We start from the raw sequence: 23546 nt of genomic DNA, 5'->3' as shown, positions 1-23546 counted from the left end.
CATTGGTCGTACATTTTCAGAGCATGTTTACACACAGAGAACATGCTGATCGGATGTGGACATTTAACTCTATAAACTAGGGGTGTAACAATATATCGTGTCACATTATATCGCAATACAAAAATGCATCAATATGTGTCGTGGATAGTGATGTGTTGTGTATAGTTCACCCAAAATGAAAATTACTGTGTTAGAAAAAATGCAAGTTACAGAGATTTAGTGTCAGTACTACATTAAACTACTATATGTTGAATATAATGTATAATAATGCAATGGGGGAATATTTGTGGGTCCTGATAATGCCAAATGTCTGATGTTACTTTATTACTTTATTTTAAATATATCTAGTCATGAAACAATGCAAGCATATTCGTCTAAAATAATTCTGTTTTCAGCTTCAGAATCATGAATATTGTTATTCTGGTGTCTCTATTGTCCTGTATTGGGTTTCCAGCACCAAGTCCAAGACTATTCATTTACACACACAATGTAATATCAAATTTAGCATTTTAATCAACAGTTCATTTTCTGTTAACCTTTTACCAGATGTCTTGGAGTATCACAATAATATCATATCGTGAGTTCGGTATCGTGACATGTATCGAATCGTGATATGAGGGTATCGTTACACCCCAAGTAAAAACACATGACTGTTGCTCCTCCAGCATTGCATTTACAGTTAACATCTATGCATTTGGCAGACGCTTTTATCCAAAGCAACTTACAGTATATTGCATTCAAGGTATACATTTCTTTATTGCAGCTTTAATGATATTTGAATTGTCAAATATGACAGTTCCTTCATTTCAGATTTTGGATCACCTGTAAATAATCGTCAGTATCTTCCTTCAGTAGTTAGCATATAAAGTCAAATACTATATTTTTTGTAATACACTTAACATAATAATGGTAACACTTTACAATAAGGTCTCATTTGTTAGCATTAGTTAATGCATTATTTAACATGAACTAACTATGACCAATATATTTTACAGCATTTATTAACCTAATATTAGTTAAAAAATAACATTTAATGTTTGTTGTTTCAAAGTGCATTTGCTAATATTAACAGATACAAATTTTGATTTAAAGTATGCATTAGTAAATGTAGAAGTTAACATTAAGATTAATAAATGCTTCAAAAGTGTTGTTTATTGTTAGTTAACTAGTTAACTAATGTTAACCAATGAAGACTTATTGTAAATTGTTACAAAAATAATTATAATAATGTCCTTTTCCAACCATGTATTAAAGTTAAAAACACACTAATATACATTGCAGCATCAGCTCATTTCTCAGTGTCTGAAACGGTTTGTTCAAAGATTCAGTCTCTCTAAACCCCGCCTTTCAGAGCCTACTCTGCTCTGATTGGTCAGATGACCCAGTCTGTTGTGATTGGTCGACCGCTTACAGCACGTGTTAGAAACCAAACTTCTATTACCATATCTGAATTTCAGTTCTTCCTCAGCTCTTGATACACAGTGATATGAACAGTGCCGGTGCCTATGGTGCCTGTTTTTCCATATCAATTGACCGTTCGCAAAGACCCGCCCCCTTTAGTTACTGTTGCTATGTCCAACAAGCCACGCCGCTCTCACGCCACTCCATGTTCTCACGCGGTGAAACACACATAGTGGAGTAGAGAGGACGCTGACACACAGGACAGACCAGGTTACTTTTGATATGAACCAAGTCTCAACTTTCAAATTTGGTCATTTTTTAATGAAATTTAAACAATAAATATAGTTTTGTGGCTCTTTAATGTGTCTGACAGTTAAAGCTGCTCGTGAACCGATCATCTCTTCCTTCTAGTTCATTTATAGCATCAAATAAACATGAATGAACATGTGAAGGAATGTTGTTTTAACCGCGGAAAGACGTCAGTACACACCGTTTTTCAAGTTCAAATCCTCCAATGTTAATCTACTATCTCTCCTGACTGCTTTGTCGGACAAAAATGGCGGGTTCGGCGGATGGCGGATTATGATTGGTCAGATCGCCTGTCAATCAAACTTCCTGCGAAGGGTCAATTCCAGTGCAAGTCCTCATCGTTTAAAAGTGCATCAAAGTGGATTTGCTTTGGCAGCGCTGAAAACAGCGTCTTCTCGACATGAATGACTCAAACCAAACTCTTCCAGTCTCAGATACACAGTGTTTGAGGGGCAAAGTAGACATTTTTGAAGACAAGGCATTATGCAAATTAGTTTCAAACCTACGAAGATTCAAGCAGGAAGTAATTACTGATGACTAGATCCAGGCAGTTCAGAATCGCTTCTTCCTTTTGGAAGACAATAACTCGATTTATCTGCACTTTGATCTTTGAAACTTTGCAGTGTTTTTAAATTCACAAACAGCTGCAGTATATTACACACTACATGAAAGATAATACACGAGAAAAGCATGATGGGGCACTTTAAAGTGTACTGAAGTTCCCTTTTTGCCAGGACTACTAGTAAGTGGTTTTACTAGTTGAATGCAAACAGCTTCAACACTTTTCTAATCAAAACTCAAATGCATTGCCAGCTTTATTTGATATTGATTAACTGCATTTCTTGTCATAGAAAGGTGCACTTGACAGGTATGCATTTAAGTATGAAATTTAATAATTGCACAATTGATTGTTTTCTTTCTTTTGTCATTTTTACCGTCTGTCTCCTTCATTCTCTTGATGTTCTGTGTCCACAGGGCTGCCCACTGATGCCGCTGCCACCCATCAACATCGCCATTCGCTTCACGTACGTCCTTCAGGACTGGCAGCAGTGCTCGTGGCCTCAGCAGCCGCCAGGTGTGTGTCTGATCTGAGATCAGTCTGCAGCGTTTCAGCGTGTTGCACTCACTAGAAGCCTGTGAGGAGGGTTTAATGACTTCATGGACGCACCGGCTGCACTGAACACTTCTGTTTTCTGTTGTTATTCGCTTCTGAAACTCTTAAAGTCCCCCTGTAGTCAATCATTTTATCCCTTAAAACTCATCATTGATCACCAAAATGACATATTTAAAAAAAAAAATCTGTTGCCTTAAAATATCTTGAGTGTAACTCGACACCCTTGCCTCATTTAGTATGCGCGGTTCTATGAATATGCAAATGAGCCCCGCCTCCACTCACTCTCTCAGCTCAGAGATCCACTGGTTGACGATCTCACGTTGATCTGATTGGTTACAAGGTAGTTTGTGACGTCAGAAACACCAGCGATTTCAAACCGTGTTTTTGAGACTGTCTTTGGTTCACTGCTAGCCTAGAAATCTAGACCCACCCTAGCGGCAGCAAAATGTATTTTGCAGCCAGGGTAGTCTAGCAACTCTCCATTGACTTTCATGCTGGAAAAACCTAAATTGGGTCAGGCCAATCACGTTGTCAATAGATTAGGCGGGGCGGGCTTAACATAATGACGACAGAGTTGCGACGGTTCCCTGCTACTTGAAAACAAAGAATGGCGGCTGCTGGAGAACAGTCTTTCGAATCGGCTTTGTCCACGACTCTGGAGGACTTGGAGTTAAGTTTTTCTTTGAGAAAAGAGCAAAGAACGGCACTTAAGTCATTCTTAAAAAAGGAAGATGTGTTCGTAGTTTTGCCGGCCAGATTCAAAAGTTGAATCTATCAACTAACGTTAGCTCCGCTGTTGGGAAAACGCTCTGGTTGGTTGAAGCGCTGTCCTATTGCGTGCAGAGGGAATTTGAAAGACAGCCGTTTATCCCGGCCCTCGGATTGAGCCGTGTCTATGGTGAGTTGCCAGACCTAACATCTTGATGTGGGTCTGGCTTGCCAGGCTAGTTCACTGCAGTTTTAAAGGGATACTTCAGGATTTAGCATTAAGCTTTGTATTAGTAGAAAACCTGTAGTATTTTCGAATTACCGTGCTTTCCACCCTCATATCCCCCTGAGAGGAGAGATTTATGTATTTTTTATCTGGAAAAAATCCTCCGATGATGCAAAAATTGTCATTTTGCGTCATCAGAGGATTTTCTGGCCAGAGGCTAAAGACTACAGCCAGTAGGAGGCGCTGCCCCGCATGTGTTCAACCCGCCCATAGAGGGTGGGATCTCACTCACAGAATGTACACACAGTGTCAGCCGTCTTTCTTTGGAAGCTAAGCTAGCAGGCTCTTGTTCTGTGGAGAAAGCTGAGTAGTAGGGGTTACCATCCTCTTTTTCCCGGACTTGTCCGGCCGTCGAGATCGTCCAAAATGTCCGGGATTCGGCTTTTGCTTTCTGCAGTCGCCATTCTTTGTTTACATGCACACCTTTTGTTTCAATCTAACTGAATTCATTCCGATCGGTGAATCTGAATGTAGTGTTTACATGAACGCTAAACAAGTGATCGGTAGATGTGCGTTTTAACATTGCTAAGAAAATTCCCGCTCCTCCGTGAGAGATACGAGACCCGGCGCGTCACAGTAATGACGCCACCGGTCTCGCGCCGTTCTCCCGCGGCCGTCAGCCTCGTCCTGCTCGCCACAGTAAACATGATGAGTGGCGACTGTAGAACGCAAAAGCTGAATCCCGGACATTTTGGGTGATCTCGAAATCCTGGGCAAACTCGTCACGGAGACTCACTAGTGGCCTAACCTTGTTGTTTTCAACTGCGCTCTCTAACCGGTGGGTGTGGCTTGGGAGTGGCCTCCTAGGGCAGCGAAGCAAGTGCATTCTGGGAGTTGTTGTCTTTCATCCACATGAGCCAAAAATACATTTTCTGGCTTTTCTCAGTCTAGAAAGCTCCAAATTCAAAAATTTCTTCACATTTCTTCTACATAAATTACCTATTTTAAATACACATTCATCTTTCCAGAGGTGAAGTATCCCTTTAAGGAGAAAATACTCAGCAATGGTGTCGACTTATGAATTTACACATGGTTTGTCTTAAAGCATATTAAAAACACCATATAGACATATAAACAACATTAAAAGCTGGATTTTTAACACAGGGGGACTTTAACTAAAAAGGCTTTCAGAACAGCTGAGAGGTCGTTGAGACGGCAGTGAGAAATCAGGTTTGCTGTAGTCAGAACAACTGAGTCAACTCAAGTCAAGTCTAATATGAGATTATTATTGACGTTCTGAAAAAAAGTTCTTCCTCCGTATTTTTGTCTTGTTTTCCAGTACAAATATCTAAACATTCTTAAATTAAGACACATTTACTGGAGAAGCAAAATGACTGAAGATATTAAGGGCCAGATTTACTAACAACACAAACCCTCTTTGGGCGTTAAAAAACTACTGTCCGGATTTACTAAAGACACACAGTGAAGAGTTAGCGCTGAAAAGGCGAGGGTTATTTTTGCAGCTGAACTTATTGCATATGCATTTGTTGGAATTTCCCTTTTAGATGCAAAATTTATGTTTCAATGAAATGATTGTACTATATTTAAGTTCAACAATATTTTTTATTTAACATTTTGTATTTTTAGGGGATTTTATGGTACTAAATTATATTTATGCAGTAGTTATAATCCTTTTATTCACTTTTTGAGCATAGACCATACATCTTTAATGCTCTGGAGCACAAACTTAAGTTTGGTCTCTTTTTAAAGACGACACTTGGCAGGTTATTGCTGAAGTGACAAAAGTTTTAAAAAATGAACTTGAAATTTATTGTAATGAAAATGTTTTAAAAAATCAGTTTTTATATGAAATATATATTTTTCAAAACACTTTTTTACTCTAAAACTGTGAGAAAATCTAATCTAAACAATCTGTGTTCTAAATTTGAGGTTGATATCTCAACAAACAAGCTTTCAGTGAGAATTTGTTTGTGCGCAGTGGTAGACATTTTTGACCACAAACAATACAAGTATGACTATTTTTTCAGGACCATTTCATCTTTTCAATATACATGATTTTTATTTTTGTGTGTGTTCACACTGCAAGTGCCAAAACCTTTACCAAGTTTCGTACTATTCCGATGACAAAAAACTAGGGCTGTCAAAAGATTAATCGCGATTAATCTCATCCAAAATAAAAGTTTGTTTTTAATAATATATGTGTGTGTACTGTGTATAATTAAATTTGTATATATATAAATACACACACATGCATGTATATATTTAAGAAAAATGTGTTATTTATATATAAAAAAATTATATTTATATATAATATAAACTATATAAATATATATACAGTATATGTATCCAAATATTTCTTAAATATATACATGTATGTGTGTGTATTTATATATACAAAATAATTATACACCGTACACACACATATATTATGTAAACACAAACTTTTATTTTGGATGCAATTAATCGTGATTAATCTTTTGACAGCCTTACAAAAAAACAAAAATGACCGAACTCAAAAATAACCGAACGGCACCAGAATGATTTATGCCTTTATTTATTTTTGTCTTAAGTGATTTTCCCTTTGAATTAAGTTAATTTTTTTCTTGTTTTAATCATAAACTCACTTCATATTGATGAGTTTTTCAGAAAACAAGACATACCAGGAATGATAACTATAAAGATAGCTGTAATTATAACTATATTATTATAGTAATATAATATAGTAAATTATAGTAAATATAGTAATATTATTATTACCAGCAGACGATATTGTTCTGTTTACTGTAAGCTGCCGTTTTGATAGTCTGTCACTTTAAATTGTTCAACTCTTTAAAAGCAGGATGGATTCTGATTGGCTATCAGTGTTTTTATCGTTCATCAGCAGGAAAAACATTGTTCTGAAACTGATTTGTTTCTCTGTGCTGTTATAGTTATAGTGTGAATGATTATTAGAGCTATATCTTTATCGTTATCATTATCATCCTTTAATATCTTCAGTCATTTTGCTTCTCCAGTAAATGTATCTTGATTTAAGAATGTTTAGATATTTGTACTGGAAAACAATACAGAATTACTGAGAAAGTCAAACATAATTTTCTGCAGTGTTTCCTAGGGAATATGGAAATTTTTATTTGATACATTGGAGAAATCGTCGCTGTTGCCATGGAGTCGCATGTGTGTCGATCAGAACATCTCTGTCAATATCACATTTGCTCAGTGGATTCGGTGCGCCGTGAGTGTTTACCTCTGTATTAAGCAGCGCAGAAGATGTTTACACAGCCAGATGATAATATTCTACGTATATCCTGAGTTGATTAATTTCACTACTCTATATTACTTTGATCATAAGCTAAAATGAAAGTCAAAGTTAATATAAAATGAAAAGGTGTGTGTGTGTGTGTTGTTTTCAGACTTTGATGCGCTTCTCACTGGAGAGGTGGGCGGCGTGGAGTTTGGCAAACTTCCTTTTGGAGCGTGTGAAGATCCCATCAGGTGCGTTTGTGTTCAGTGTCACGGCGGTATTTAATGTTCAGAGCTCATTTTCTGTTTACCAAACTGCATTAAAACGGCATTAAAGGGAGATCTGAATAAATAGATCATTATATAGGTTAATAATCCATCTTAATGCAGCAGTGCCATCGACTGAAAGGGCAAAGTATTTTTCAGCAACGTGAGATTATTTTCATGACAATAAAACACAAATTCTCACTAATGTAATGCAAAAAACAAAACATATATACTTATATAAAATATATATATATATATACAGGGGTGCACATAACTGGTGCTCACGTGTGGTAAAAATAAACGACGCGCAACAGAAAACATGGAAGGAAGCGCTTTTGAGTACCAACATTTTGGGCCAAAATGTTGGTCCTCAAAAGCGCTTCCTTCCATGTTTTCTGCTGCGCGTCGTTTATTTTTACCACACGTGAGCACCAGTTATGTGCACCCCTGTATATATATATATATACACACACTACCGTTCAAAAGTTTGGGGTCAGTAAGATTTTTTAATGTTTTTAAAAGAAGTCTCTTCTGCTCACCAAGGCTGCATTTATTTGATAAAAAAAAACAGTAATATTGTGAAATATTATGACAGTTTAAAATGACTGTTTTCTATTTTAATATACAGTGAGGAAAATAAGTATTTGAACACCCTGCTATTTTGCAAGTTCTCCCACTTAGAAATCATGGAGGGGTCTGAAATTGTCATCGTAGGTGCATGTCCACTGTGAGACATAATCTAAAAAAAAAAAAAATCCAGAAATCACAATGTATGATTTTTTTAACTATTTATTTGTATGATACAGCTGCAAATAAGTATTTGAACACCTGAGAAAATCAATGTTAATATTTGGTACAGTAGCCTTTGTTTGCAATTACAGAGGTCAAACGTTTCCTGTAGTTTTCACCAGGTTTGCACACACTGCAGGAGGGATTTTGGCCCACTCCTCCACACAGATCTTCTCTAGATCAGTCAGGTTTCTGGGCTGTCGCTGAGAAACACGGAGTTTGAGCTCCCTCCAAAGATTCTCTATTGGGTTTAGGTCTGGAGACTGGCTAGGCCACGGCAGAACCTTGATATGCTTCTTACAGAGCCACTCCTTGGTTATCCTGGCTGTGTGCTTCGGGTCATTGTCATGTTGGAAGACCCAGCCTCGACCCATCTTCAATGCTCTAACTGAGGGAAGGAGGTTGTTCCCCAAAATCTCGCAATACATGGCCCTGGTCATCCTCTCCTTAATACAGTGCAGTCGCCCTGTCCCATGTGCAGAAAAACACCCCCAAAGCATGATGCTACCACCCCCATGCTTCACAGTAGGGATGGTGTTCTTGGGATGGTACTCATCATTGTTCTTCCTCCAAACACGTTTAGTGGAATTATGACCAAAAAGTTCTATTTTGGTCTCATCTGACCACATGACTTTCTCCCATGACTCCTCTGGATCATCCAAAAGTAGCCCTTTCCAGTCTTGTGGAGGTGTACAATTTTGTCTCTAGTGTCTTTGGACAGCTCTTTGGTCTTGGCCATGTTAGTAGTTGGATTCTTACTGATTGTATGGGGTGGACAGGTGTCTTTATGCAGCTAACGACCTCAAACAGGTGCATCTAATTTAGGATAATAAATGGAGTGGAGGTGGACATTTTAAAGGCAGACTAACAGGTCTTTGAGGGTCAGAATTCTAGCTGATAGACAGGTGTTCAAATACTTATTTGCAGCTGTATCATACAAATAAATAGTTAAAAAATCATACATTGTGATTTCTGGATTTTTTTTTTTAGATTATGTCTCTCACAGTGGACATGCACCTACGATGACAATTTCAGACCCCTCCATGATTTCTAAGTGGGAGAACTTGCAAAATAGCAGGGTGTTCAAATACTTATTTTCCTCACTGTATTTTAAAGTTTAATTTATTCCTGTGATCAAAGCTGAATTTTCAGCATCATTACTCCAGTCTTCAGTGTCACATGATCCTTCAGAAATCATTCTAAAGCATTTGATGCTCAACAAACATTTCTGATTATGTTGTCAAAGTTTTTGCAGATTAATATTTTTGTGGAAACCATGATACACCAGCATTCAAAAGTAAAAATGTTTTTTAAATTGAGATTATTTACTTATTCAAATTAAAATCGAAACTAATATTTATATTCCGCAATAAATTGATAAAAAGTGACAGTAAAGACATTGTCATATGTTACAAAAAAATTATTTATTTTAAATAAACACTGTTCTTTTCAGTTTTTTTATTTAATTTTTTCAAATCAGCATATTATAATGATTTCTGAAGGATCATGTGACATCATGATCACTTTACTATATATTCAAATAGTAAACACTTATTTTAAATTCTAATAATATTTCACAATATCACTGTTTTACTGTATTTTTGAAAAAATAAATGCAGCTTTGGTGAGCAGAAGAGACTTCTTACTGACCCCAAAACTTTAAGTTAATCAAAAATACAGTAATAAATAATAATATTATGCTGTTTCGGCAAGTCTATTCTCAATCTGCATAAAAATCATAAATAATAATTCAGTTCACCAAATAATATGACGATTGTACTCTATAGATATACTTTGACTGATTGGTTTGTTTTTGCAATATGGTAAAGGTGCGTTAAAGCATTTCAATGTTTTGATTGTAGGTCATTTCTTAACTCGTTCTCCCTTATAGACGTGTGGTGTGTTGTCCAGTAGGTGGCACTGACCCCAAACTCCTCATGGACCGTCAATAACAATTACATCACTTCCTTTCAGAACATCAAAGCATTGTCAGACAGATATGTTGACGCATTAGGCGCACAATCACACAGTATCAAAATGCTTTCAACTCCTGACTAATCACACGACCCAAATTAAGTGGAGTTTAAAGTTTGTGTCTGACAGAAAGAAAGATAGTGGTGCTGAAACTGGAATAAAACAATGTCATTCAGGTCAGATCTTATAAGAGGAATCTTTTGAAATGTTAATTTCTTGCATTAAATAGTGAAATGATTAGTAAAGGCTGCACGTGTAAATCAAATCACGCTTTTTTTTTTTTTCAGTGAGCTGCATCTTGCAACAACGTGGCCGAACCTGACGGAGGGAATCGTTGTGGACAATGATGTTTATTCGTGAGTGTAAAGTTTCCACCAAACACACACACTGTGCTTTCACAAAACTGACATTTCTTTGCACCGTGAATGATGAAAATAGAACAGCGATGTAATGGGTTTTTTATAGCACTGAGTAATTCATGAATATGCATGATGCACGAAAACAACTCCAGCTGATGTCAGTGCCAGATCCATGTTTCGTCACCTCGTAAAGAACCTGTTACCCATAATAATTTTTCACAGCTCAGGAGAAGAGGGTGTGTGTGTGGGGGGGGGGGGGAAGCGTGCACCGCCTTATAAACACCCAAGCCAAAAATTGATTCGCGCCGCATTATTTTACACCTTTTAGTTTAGTGATGAAGTGCTGCTCGGTGAGCCGTAGCATCGCATTAACACTTTGTGCTGTTTTCTCAAGTCTCATTCGGTGTGTGGGCATGTGCTGATGAACTCTTACTTCTGGAGTACAGAAAGAGTTCTTTCAAAATGATTTTGAACAAACATTCACACAATGAAGTGCGCTCGAGCACTCTTATTTCGCACGCTCTCAGACGATCTGATCGTGAAAACGCCATAATTGCCTGATTTTTCAACAGATTTTTAAGCATTAGTAGTCATTGTTCATGTAGTTATTGGTTAAGCACTCAATGCTTCTCCATGGAAAGGACGTGCATGTGTGCATATGTTCTTGCTCAGTATTTTTGTCTTGTTTTCCATCCAGTACAAATATCTAAACATTCTTAAATCAAGATTAGGGATGCACGGATATTAACATTTTGGCCGATGCCGATAATTCTTTATATTTGAAAGCCTATAACCAGTAAATTGGCCGTATAAAGTTTTTATAAAACATTTTAAAGCCTCCCTGATTAAAAAACTAAAGTCTCACCATTAAAATCCATATCCCAAGCACATTATTATAATGATGTTCTTATATTTTTATAGCGTATATGACAGATTTGCGATGTTGCACTTAAGAGTATTTCCTTTTTTGAAGTGATTTCAATCATATTTCAAGCAATTCAAAACCATTATGTTTAACAGTGTGCATCTCTAGTGTCTCAGCTGAAGGAAATAATCCATTATTTATTGGCTTTAATATATTTTTTTAATATATAATGATTTCTTTTTTTTTCTTGTTTTAAGGAAAATCTCACTTAATTTTTAAAAATAATATCTTAATATCTTCAGTCATTTTGCTTCTCCTGTAAATGTGTCTTGATTTAAGAATGTTTACATATTTGTACTGGAAAACAAGACAAATATAAGTAATTGTATAAGTAATAAGTAAGTAAGAACAATATAAGTAAGAACATAATTTTAAAAAAAAGAAACGGAAAAAAAAGATGTTCTTATCATATTTGTCTTGTAAAAAAAAAAAGAAAAAAAAATGTCATCATTTTTGTCTTGTTTTCCAATAGAAATATCTAAACATAAGTGACTTTATGCTTAAAACAAGCACAAATATCTGCCAATGGAGTCCAAAATAATCATGGTTTCTGTTTAAATTAAGTTTTTTTATTTTTCTGACCCCATTGGCAGATATTTGTTCTTGTTTTTAGCGAAAACTCACTTCATTTTGACACATTTTTCAGTAAACAAGACTTAATATCTTCAGTCATTTTGCCTGTCAAGTAAATGTATCTTGATTTAAGAATACTTAGTATTTTTGTCTTGTTTCCAGTACAAATATCCAAGTGTAGTGCATCACAAAAATATTTAGATTGCAATGCAACTTCATAACTGGACACAAGCGTGTTTGTTTTAGTTCTACGTGTCTATTTTTTCTGCTCTCACAGCGATCTGGATCCACTTCAAGCGCCTCACTGGTCTGTTCGAGTGCGGAAAGCAGAAAACCCACAGTGCTTGCTGGGTAAGAGCGGCCGCTAACACACGAACATGCAGAGCGAGAGGAAAGATGAGCGCGCTTGAGCCTGATGTGTTGTCTTGATCCTCAGGTGAATTTCTCATGGAGTTCTTCAAACTTTGCTGTCGGAAGGAAACCACGGAGGAGATTCTGGGGAGAAACTCGGTTGAAGAGGAAGGGAAAGGTCATCCTGAACATTTTCTTTCTAGATATTAATTAACCACATATGTCTGGACTAGCCGAAAATCTCATTAAGCATCTTCTTGAGACACATTTCACTGCTTTTAGGGTTTTGGTTTTTATCTGAATGGTAAAGACAATGATTGTTTAAGGTTTTTAGGGTTATAGGGTTACTGATTTTCTACTTCTTCTCTGTGAGAGAATAAGCAGATGTACATGTTTGACCCGAACGTACGTTAATCAAACTTCACGTGTCGTCTGAATCAAGTCAAGTCAGCTTTATTTCTACAGCGCTTTATACAATACAGATTGTTTTAAAGCAGCTTCACAGTAATAAACAGGAAAATAGTTCATCAAATATGAGGCAAATCAGTTCAGTGTTTATTCAGTTCAGTTCAATAACTGTGTCATCCTTTAGGATCCGTTCTTTCCATTCATGTCTGCCATTTATTCCACCATTTTAATATCCTGAAACACTGGATTGGAGATATTCACATTGCAAAAATGATTTTCTTTCTTAGTATTTTTGTCTCGTTTTCCGGTACACATATCAAAATATTCTGAAATCAAGATACTTTTATTCGAGAAGCAAAATGACTTAAGATATTAAGTGTCATTTTCACGTGTCAAAACAAGAACAAATATCTGCCAATCAGAAAAATAATAATGTTCATTAAATGTTAATAATGTCCCTTCAAATTAAGATTATTTTTCTGACCCCCAGTGGCAGATATTTTTTCTTGTTTTAAACACTTAATCACTTACTTTTAATACATTTTTCAGAAAAAACAAGACCTAATCTATTCAGTCATTTTGTTGCTCAAGTAAAAGTATCTAGACATGTTTATACAAGACAAAAATACCAAGGAATATGGAAGAACATTATTATTTTTCATTGCACCGTCATTCTGAGGACAAATGCGAAATTGAATCAGTTTCTCACAGCGGCGGTTCAACTCTCATCACATGTGTTTTTGTGTATTTTTTGATTGACTGACTCCTCCCACCTCTGATGTTTCCATAGAGAACAGTGACATCACTCAAGCCTTGTCCAAACTGACGGAGCCGGCTGCTGTTCCCATCCACAAGCTGTCCGTCTCCAACATGGTCCACAGTGCACGCAAGCGCATACGGCGACACAAGCGCGTCGAGGAGTCGCCTCTTAACAACGACGTGCTGAACTCCATCCTGCTGGTGAGGAGCTGTTAAAACAGAGAGCATGCTGGGTATTTACATGCGCCTGATCAGCAGCGTGTTAGTGTGAGGAAGTGGATGATGATGATGTGTTGGTCAGAGGCCGACCGTTGTGTAATAATTAGTGCTGGGCAGCGATTAATCGCATCCAAAATAAAAGTTTGTGTTTACATAATATATGTGTGTGTACTGTGTATAATTATTTTGTATGTATAAATACACACACATGCATGTATATATTTAAGAAATATTTGCATATGCAATATACATATACATAATTTATATTATATATAAATAACACATTTTCTTAAATATATACATGCATGTGTGTGTTTATATATAGAAAACAATTATACACAGTGCACACACACATATATTATATAAACACAAGCTTTTACTTTGGATGCGATTAATCGCTGCCCAGCACTAGTAATAATATATAATTCTCTCTCTGTTCTTTACCGTGGGCTTCATCTTGTGTAGTTTAATGCATTTGTAAGTTGGCACAACTTTAGTGAAGCAACTGCGGGTGGCTCCTGTAAGCGCTGATGTAGCACATTCCTGTTTAATTAGCCTAAACGAGACTGATGTTTAATTCGGGAGTCACGTTTGCTGTTTGATTCGCATTAAAACATGCCAGATGATTCGTGCAGGTTATTTGCATATTTAGCAATTTGGCGTGTCTGCACCGGACCAAACTAAATTACTCTCATTGCAATCATTGCAAATATCATGAATTGATTGATATGATTAGTTATGTTTAAATCGCTTCTGACTGTAACGTAACTGTCGGCTCATCTGCTCATTAAAATCTTGTGTATACTATATATATATACAGTCCTGGTCAGAATTATTGGCACCCTTGTCAATATGAACAAAGAAACCTTCGGAAAAAAATCTGCATTGTTAATCCTCATGACCTTTTATTAAAGGGGTGGTTGAATATGATTTGACTTTTCTAACTTTAGTTAGTGTGTAATGTTGCTGTTTGAGCATAAACAACATCTGCAAAGTTACAACGCTCAAAGTTCAAAGTAAAGGGAGATATTTGCTTTTAAAGAAATCACTTTTTAAGGACTACAACAAACGGCTGGTAGAGACTACACCACATTCCTCCCGGGTTAGTGACATCACCAACCCTAGAATTTACATAAACCCCGCCCCCTGAACACGATTTATAGATTATCAAGACAGAATATGCTAATCAATGGCTAGAAGATAACTACACATCAGCTTCATAAACTCATCAACTAATCATTCAGAAATGTCCTGTTGCTTCTACATGTCGTCACTTCTTCTTGAGTCTCTCCATCATTGTCTGACTCCGGTTTGAACATAAAAGGCTAAAAGTTTTTTAAATGTTCAGTGCATGTGTGTGTGAGGTAAAAGGACACGAGCTGTTGTAGCTCCGCCCCTTGTGCCGGGAGCAGCAGCTCATTTGCATTTAAAGGGACAGACTAAAACGGTGTGTTTTTGCTCTCCCTCAAAAAGTGACAATTTTAACATGCTATATAAAAATATCTGTGGGGTATTTAGAGCTAAAACTTCACATACACACTCTGGGGACATCATAGACTTATTTTACATCTTGTGAAAAGGGCAATATGCCACCCCTTTAAAACATTAAAGTCTCATTATAAAATAAATGTTTTTCTCTAATGCACATTGGCCACAATTAATGGCACCCTTTTATTCAATACTTTTTGCAACCTCCTTTTTCCAAGAGAACAGCTCTGAGTCTTCTCTTATAATGCCTGATGAGTTTTGAGATCAGAGACCATTCCTCCATACGTTATCTCTCCAGATCCTTCAGTTTCCCAGGTCCATGTTGAAGTTTTCTATAGGGTTCAGGTCAGGGGACAGGGATGGCCGTGAGAGAAGCTTTAGTTTGTGCTCCAATCTTTGTGTTGATTTTGATGTTTGTTTTGGATCGTTGTCCTGATGGAAGATCCAACCACGGCCCATTATAAGATTTCTAGCAGAGGCGTCAGGTTTTGATTTTTTATCTGTTTGTCTTTGATAGAGTCCATGATGTCATGGATCTGAACTAGAAGTCCAGGACCTCCAGCAAAAAAATAGGGTCACAACATTAAAGCTCCAGCGGTATATTTAACCGTGAACATACGGTGCTTTTTATCCCTGTTTGCACCAAACACATCTGGTGGGTTCTGGTCCTTTTTTTAGTTTCATCTGACCACAGAACCAGGTCCTGAAGTTCTAGTGTCTGGCTAAATGAATATGCTGGAGTTTGTTTTTGGATGAGTGAGGAGCATTTATTTATTTTTTTGACCGCAAGTCTCAAATATTTTCTGCAATTCACCAGCAAGATCCTTGGAGAGTCTTTGGCCCCTCGAACTATCCTCACCATGCATTTAGACAATATAGACACGTTTCAGGCAGATTCGTAACATCTTTAGTTGATTGGAACTTCTTAAAGGGATATTTCACCGCTGGAAAGATGAATGTCTATTTAAATTGGGTCATTTATGTAGTAGATGTGTGAGATTATTGTAGAAGTTGGAGCCTTCTAGACTGAGAAAAGCCAGAAAATGTATTTTTGGCTCATGTGGATGAAAGACTACAACTCTCAGAATGCACTTGCTTCGCTGCCCTACGAGGCCACTCCCAAGCCACGCCTACCGGTTACAGAGGGCAGTATCGGGAGAAATGATACAGCTAGGCTACTAGTCGACTGGAAACTGAAAAGACGGCGTTTTATCGTGAGATCCCCCTATGAGCGGGTTGAACACATGCGGGATGAGCTCCTCCTGCTGGCTGGAGTCTCTCGCCTCTGGACAAAAAAGCCTCAGATGAGCTAAATGACGATTTTTGCGTCATCTGAGTTTTTCCAGACACACAATACAGAAATCTCTCGTCTCAGGGGGACACGAGGGAGGGAAGCACGCCATTCGAAAGGGTTTCTACTGATACAAAGCTTAATGCTAATCGGTGAAGAATCCCTTTAATTATTGCCCTGATGGTAGAAATTGGGATTGCTTTAACTATTTTCTTAAAGACACTTTCTATTTTGTATAAGAGCTTGTATTTGGCCTTTGTGTTTCCTCATATTTATACTCCTGTGGAACAGGAAGTCATGGCTGGAAAATTTAATTTTCCTAGTCATCCTGGTGTGCTAAAAATGGTAAATATCAAGGGAAATATATACTTCAGAAATATAAGACATTTCTTTTTATTATCAATGTTGACAACAGTTGTGTTGAGACATCTAAAATGTGTTTTTTTGTGTGTGTGTTTGTCCAGTATCTTTTCCCAGATGCAGCTTTGGATAAAACAGACAGTAGTGATGTGAAATCCACACAGCCCAGCCCAGGTGGAAAGACTGAACCGGACAAAGACTCAGAGGATTACGTGAGTCTGAACAGAGAATCATTGAACATTATCACGCTATGAGATGATTCAGATGTAGAGCTGCACAATTCTGGATAAATTGAGGATCACAAATTTTTTCGTAACAGACAACTAAACAGAATAACAGCATTTATTCGAGATTCAAAATGTTAATTGCGGCAGTCTATAAAAAAGAAATTTAATTAAAAGGGTGGTTCGGGATTTTTGACATCGGACCTCATTTTTAAGTCAGCCTGGTTGTTATTCATCAGTGGAGACATTTTTTTTTTAAAATTATCCAGTCCTTATATTTGGATAGTTAGCCGATGCTAGGCTAGCGCGAGTCAATGGTAGATGTTAGCCAGCCATTAAAAACCGTTTTACCCACTCCATAGTGCACCAAACGCAAATCAATTATAACACTAGACTATCGATGCAAATGTCCGTTGAGAGAATAATGTTAGAAATCAAAATCCCGAACCACCCCTTTAATTTGATTTAATCTTTTTTTTTATTGGTTTGAATGAATGAATGGCTCACTCATAAATACTTTCATTACTTGATGAATCAGCGTTTTTAAACGAATCCCTTGAATGAATGATTCAATGACTCATTTTTAACAGTCACTTGTCGCCACCTACTGGTGTAACGATGTAATTGACATAATCTTTATTTGAAGCATCAAGTTACTTTCAAAAGGTGATTTACTCTATTTTGAACGTTACCGTAGTCATCAGTGTTTATATCCGAATTATAAACTTTTATCCCAGTTCTTCTGTGATAATATGAATTATTGTAATACAGAAATTATGATGCTGTGTGTGTGGTTGAAAAGACTATATGTGAAGCTGTTTCATATCTATTACATGACAAATGCTCTCTCTGGCTCAGAACGCATATCTGAAAATTCACTGTGATCGTACTTGTCAAAGGTTTTATAGACTGAGCCGAATCGTTGTCATTTAGGAATAAGATCACGTGGGTGTTTGTATCGAGATTGCGATCTTTTAACGCTCTACTGTGCAGTAAAACTGAGCAGCGCTGGTGGTTTGCTCAAGTGCACAGAAGCGTTCAGCGCCTGACTGTGTTTCCCTGTGAACAGCATCTCTATAATCAGCTGAAATCGGCTTCGTGCGACAGTCTGACGTACCGTCTGGCCTTGTGCATCTGTATGGTTAACTTCCATCACGGAGGAGTGCGTGCCGTCGCTCACCTGTGGCAGGAGTTCGTGTTGGAGATGCGCTACCGCTGGGAAAACAACTGTCTGATCTATGGGTAAGAGAAGTCATACAAACCATGTAACGCTCAGAATAAATGCCCCTTCACATCAAGAACCATAACTATATTAGTGTATGTTCTGTTATAAGCAATTGACCCTTCGCAGGGAGTTTGATTGACAGGCGATCTGACCAATCATAATCCACCATCCGCCGAATCCGCCATTTTTGTCCGACAAAGCAGTCAGGAGAGTTAGTAGATTAACGTTGGAGGATTTGAACTTGAGAAACGGAGTGTACTGACGTCTTTCCACGGTTAAAACAACATTCCTTCTGATGTTCATTCATGTTTATTTGATGCTATAAATGAACTAGAAGGAAGAGATGATCGGTTCACGAGCAGCTTTAACTGTCAGACACATTAAAGAGACACAAAACGGTATTTATTGTTTAAATTTCTTTAAAAAATGACCAAATTTGAAAGTTGAGACTTTGTTTCATATCAAAAGTAACCTGGTCTGTCCTGTGTGTCAGTGTGTTGTCAGTGTCCTCTCTGCTCCGCGATCATGCGCGATGTATATTTCACCGCGTGAGAACATGATGTGGCGTGAGAACGGAGTGGCTTGTTGGTCATAGCAACAGTAACTAAAGGGGGGGGTCTTTGCGAACGGTCAATTGACGTTTTTTTCCAAGTTTGCTCTGGCTGGTAAACACCTTTGAACTACCATTGGTCCGTGGTGATGATGTAATAGGTGGGTGTGGCTCTGAGGCTCCGCCTCCTTTGATGTGGAAATCTTCTCCGGTTCATTTCTTCTGTTCAGTCCATCAAGGTCAGACACGAGTAAAACCATAATCACACTGGAGAGCCGCTTTATTGTAGAAACTAATTCTAACTGAAAGAGACTGTTTTCCATGCTTAATACTGTAAAGCAATACATTATATAAACTGCAATATACATAAAACGTGATTTGACTGGATTATTAAAACTTTATAATTATAGTTATCATCCTTGGTGTGAATGGGATTGTGTGATGTAGATTTGTATCTCAGTCAAGTTTGATTCACCAACAACAGTTAATGGCCAAATAAAAAGCACACAGTGATTTTTATTTTATTTCACCAACATAATATCAAATAATCACTTAACAATTAGTTTTCCCCATGTTTAAAATGTGTTTTGCTAATAATGACAGATATTATGAAAAAGATGGCTTTCAGTTATTGCGAAGATGACTGGAAATTAACATTTTAAGTATAATTTTTTTTAAGTAAAGGTAGTTTGACCCACCATGGCATTTAAATGTTAACTTGGCTATTACTTTATTGCAGTTATGTATCAACCAACTTTGCATGTGTGGATGATACCACAAAAGACCATTCTGCAAAAATAAACAAACAAACAAATAAATCTCACAAGAGAGCATGCTGGGACCCCCAAATGCTCAAACCAAAACTACACACTTGGATCCGTTTAACCCCTAGATACTTGTACTTGAAAACAAGACAGAAATTCTGAGTAAGATCATTTTTTGCAGTGGAAATTAGTTTAGAATGAATATGAAGTCGATTGATTCGTGACACGCACATGTTTTCTTGTCTGCACGCTACTGTCATCTAAATGAATGCAACAAAGCCCAGAAATCATTGCAGTGGAGGTGATGAATTGTGGCAGTGTTGTAATGTTGTTGTACTCCGTGCCTGTTGGGAAAGAGCTGCAGGCGTCCGGATCATTGATAACATTGGCGGAGAAACAATAACGCGGTGTGTCATGGTTCCTCTGGTGTCCCTGCGGTCCTTCATCTCCTCATGTCATTGTGTGCAAATGAGTGAAGCCTTTGAATACGTGCGGCTCTGTTCACCTCACGGCTGTTGTGCTGTGGCCTGATGGGAGACTGTATTGATTGTATGATGAACGCCTCTGTGTTGTGTGTTTCAGACTGGCGAGTGGCCCTCCTGATCTCAGGTGTTGTCTTCTACATCAGAAACTGCAGGTGGGTCTTCATGTGCATTGAAGGGTGTGTGTGCACACTTGTAGTTTGGCTCTTTTTGGACCAAGAAAATTATAAATTTTTAGTCACTTAGCATTCACAGCGTCATTTTGAACACCGAACCTGATGATACAAAACAACTAAAACGGCTTTTATGAAGTATATTTTGTGACGGAACTTAACGAACATCCGAAACAATGAGCTGAGAACTCATGAAGGGCTTTTAAAATGTGTAAAGGAGTCAAGACAGCCGCACGAATTCCTGTCGAATTTCCGATACTGTAGTGCAGCACCATGACTATAGCCGCGTTTCCATTACCCTTCAAATTGCGCAAATTGAAATTGCGAATTGAAAATACGCCCAACGGAAACACGTCAATTTCGCAAAAACTCCCATTTATCGCAAAAAAGTTTTTACGCTCGCATGAGGAGGTTTTTCAGGCAATTCAAAAAAGAAATATTTCGCAAATCTGCAATGGAAACAGTTTTTGCGCATTTACAGGTCAGCTGACGTAGATGACGCGGTGTGTTTGGACAGAAGACGAGACAGAGCTCTTTATTAAATTCATAAAAGACAGAAGAATTACAGCAATAATGGATTCTAAACCTCAAAGAAATGCCACAATCAAGACCTCGAAGCAGAAATGAGGGAGAAACACCCAGAAACACCTCATATGAGCCGCTCACAGTATAAAGGTCTTTCCTTGCCATTAAAGGAGAACTCCGGTCAATTTTAACATTGAGCTCATTTTTTTGTAAATTTGGAGTGCTGTCAATACAGAGAACAACGACAAAAATCGGTGTTGCCTACACCGTGTTATCCTCTTTTTAAAATTTGCACCCTGTTGACTTCAATGCGGCAAGTTTTAAACCTGCTTTTAGCCTCTTAACATCCTTGATGTGTCATTACAAGTGCACAGGTCATGTGAGTGATTCCTTCAGAGTGAACACAGGTGAATCTGACTGCAGTAGATGTGAAAGATATGAATAAAAATGATGTTTATTCAGCCAACGCACATACTTGTATTTACATCCTGTTTTCGGTCGAAGTCCATAGTAATCGATTGTCGAGTTCACGTGCATGATCATAGGTACTAAACCAATGCGCGTGAACTCGACAATCGATTACTATGGACTTTGACCGAAAACAGGATGTAAACACAGGTATGAGCGCTGGCTAAATAAATATAATTTTTATTCATATCTTTCACATCTACTGCAGTCAGATTCACCCGCGTTCACTCTGAAGGAATCACTCACATGACCTGTGCACTTGTAATGACACATCAAGGATGTTAAGAGGCTAAAAGCAGGTTTAAAACTTGCCGCATTGAAGTCAACAGGGTGCACATTTTAAAAATAGAATAACACGGTGTAGGCAACACCGATTTTTGTCGTTGTTCTCTGTATTGACAGCACTCCAAATGTACAAAAAAATGAGCTCAATGTTAAAATTGACCGGAGTTCTCCTTTAATGATTGGATAACACTCATACATCTCCTTTGATTAATAATAATGGCTAGTGCGGTGGCTGAGATACATAAACCGACCAATGTCCATTGCTATGGTTTTTGGATTGACTTATCGCGAGAGGAAAAAATGAAGTTTTAGTCGCATAACGTCGGTTAATGTAAACGCCGTCATTTCGCAATAGTTTTTTTTTTCCGACATTTAGAAAAAATCGCAAGAGTTTTGCCCAAATCTGTAATGGAAACGCGCCTTATGACGAGAAAAACCAAGTATGCTTTTCTGTCCCTTTCAGAGTCTGTTTTTGGTTCGTTGAGATGTCTTTGGTCCGGGTTGCGTTCATATTTCAGTCGAACCGCACCAGAGTTCGTTTTGAAGCGGATCGAGACTCCCTGAAAAGGTGGACCTTGGTCCGCTTGTTTGGTGCGCATTAGGGTTCGGATGGCAGCGTTCACACTTATTCAAGTGAACCGCACTAACAGAGCAATTGCACCAGGGTTCATTTTAATCCAACCAAACCTGGCAAGTGTGAACACACCCTGAGAGACTCTTTACACACGATCACATCTATGGGACCGTTCAGACCAGCGATCATTCACGAACACGCATGATAGGCATAGGTCTTCAGTCTACTGAGCTTTTTTGTGAAAATACCATCTCTTAAACATCAGTTTCAGTGTGAAAATGAGCTCAGAACTAATGTTGGTTGCAAACTGAAAACAAACATATTTTAAGCAGTTAGATTTCTTAGATTGAAAATATAAATAAAGCCAGGCAGTCTTAACTATAATTAAAAAAATTCACACCACAACTATAACAATAACAGCACAGAGGAACGATATCGTTGGAATCACTTTCAGAGCTTTTTTTAAAAACATTGACAGCCAATCAGAATCCATCCTGCTTTAAAGAGCTCGAGCATTTAAAGCGGCAGACGACAAAACTAATATAGTTTTCTTTATACAGTAGTTCTTGGTGTGAATGGGCCTTTAGTTTATAACTTATTAAATAATCCTTTACATAATTTCACATTTTTTATCTAAACTTAATTATGATTTTGATGTAACTCTTAGGCTGTCCATTTAATTTTTCCAAGGACATTATTTATTTATTTTGACAAATTATAGAAAAAATGGCACATTATATGTAGTTAAAGTCAACATAAAACAGAGTACAGTGAAGAAAGGGAGTTTTAGAATGACATCAGTGCGAGTAAATGATGACATAATTGAGAAACTTGTTTATGCGCTTTTGTTCGAAAGATTTTTTGTTTGTTTTTAAGAACTTAATACTTTAATTCGGCAAGGACGCATTAAATTAATCAAAAGTGACTGTAAATGCATTTATAATGTTATAAAAGATTCTATTTCAAATAAATGCTGTTCTTTTAAACTTTGTATTCATCAAAGATTCCTGAAAAAAAGTATGACAGTTTCCACAAAAATCTGAAGCAGCACAGCTGTTTATTAATAATAATATTCAGAAATGTTTCTTGAACATCATATCAGCATTTATACTACAGGGCCGTTGAATGCTTGAATCTGATTGGTTGACGAACGTTCTAAGGTGTGCATTATTTTCAGGGAAACGCACAGCTAAAGTAGTTCCAGGCAGTTCTTGACCGCATTACAGTTCCATATCACTTCGCGTAGTTAACTGTAATAATGGAAAATAGGATACAATTCATAACAAGAAAAAACATTTAGCCCCATGCACTTGATCTGCAGTTTTCAATGTCTAGCTTCAAAATCAATGGAAGCAATAATTTTAATAAATAAAGTATATAGTCCTATATAATCAATAGAAAATTAAACTGAATATAGGCTAAATAAATGGATAGTCCTGCAGCACGGATTTTTATTGCAGATAATATAACAAATAAATAATTATTGATAGGCCT

The 23546-nt window shown here is 37.3% G+C and overlaps 1 protein-coding gene across 2 annotated transcripts in view; it reads left to right on the top strand.

Annotated features, from left to right (window-relative positions):
- Positions 1 to 23546, top strand: part of rab3gap1 (RAB3 GTPase activating protein subunit 1) — a 57881-nt gene that overhangs the window by 9235 nt on the left and 25100 nt on the right. For both annotated transcript variants that reach the window (XM_079881879.1, XM_079881878.1), the window contains exons 8-16: positions 2686 to 2785; positions 7190 to 7271; positions 10337 to 10405; positions 12184 to 12257; positions 12343 to 12435; positions 13456 to 13625; positions 16887 to 16994; positions 18076 to 18248; positions 20128 to 20182. In XM_079881879.1, coding sequence (XP_079738005.1) covers positions 2686 to 2785; positions 7190 to 7271; positions 10337 to 10405; positions 12184 to 12257; positions 12343 to 12435; positions 13456 to 13625; positions 16887 to 16994; positions 18076 to 18248; positions 20128 to 20182 — 924 coding nt within the window. The remainder of the gene's footprint in view (positions 1 to 2685; positions 2786 to 7189; positions 7272 to 10336; positions 10406 to 12183; positions 12258 to 12342; positions 12436 to 13455; positions 13626 to 16886; positions 16995 to 18075; positions 18249 to 20127; positions 20183 to 23546) is intronic.

The sequence above is a fragment of the Squalius cephalus genome, assembly GCF_949319135.1.
Source record: "Squalius cephalus genome assembly, chromosome: 9".
Taxonomy (NCBI): Eukaryota; Metazoa; Chordata; class Actinopteri; order Cypriniformes; family Leuciscidae; genus Squalius; species Squalius cephalus.
The sequence above is the reverse complement of the archived record's forward strand: the minus strand, read 5'-3'. Positions and strand labels throughout refer to the sequence as shown.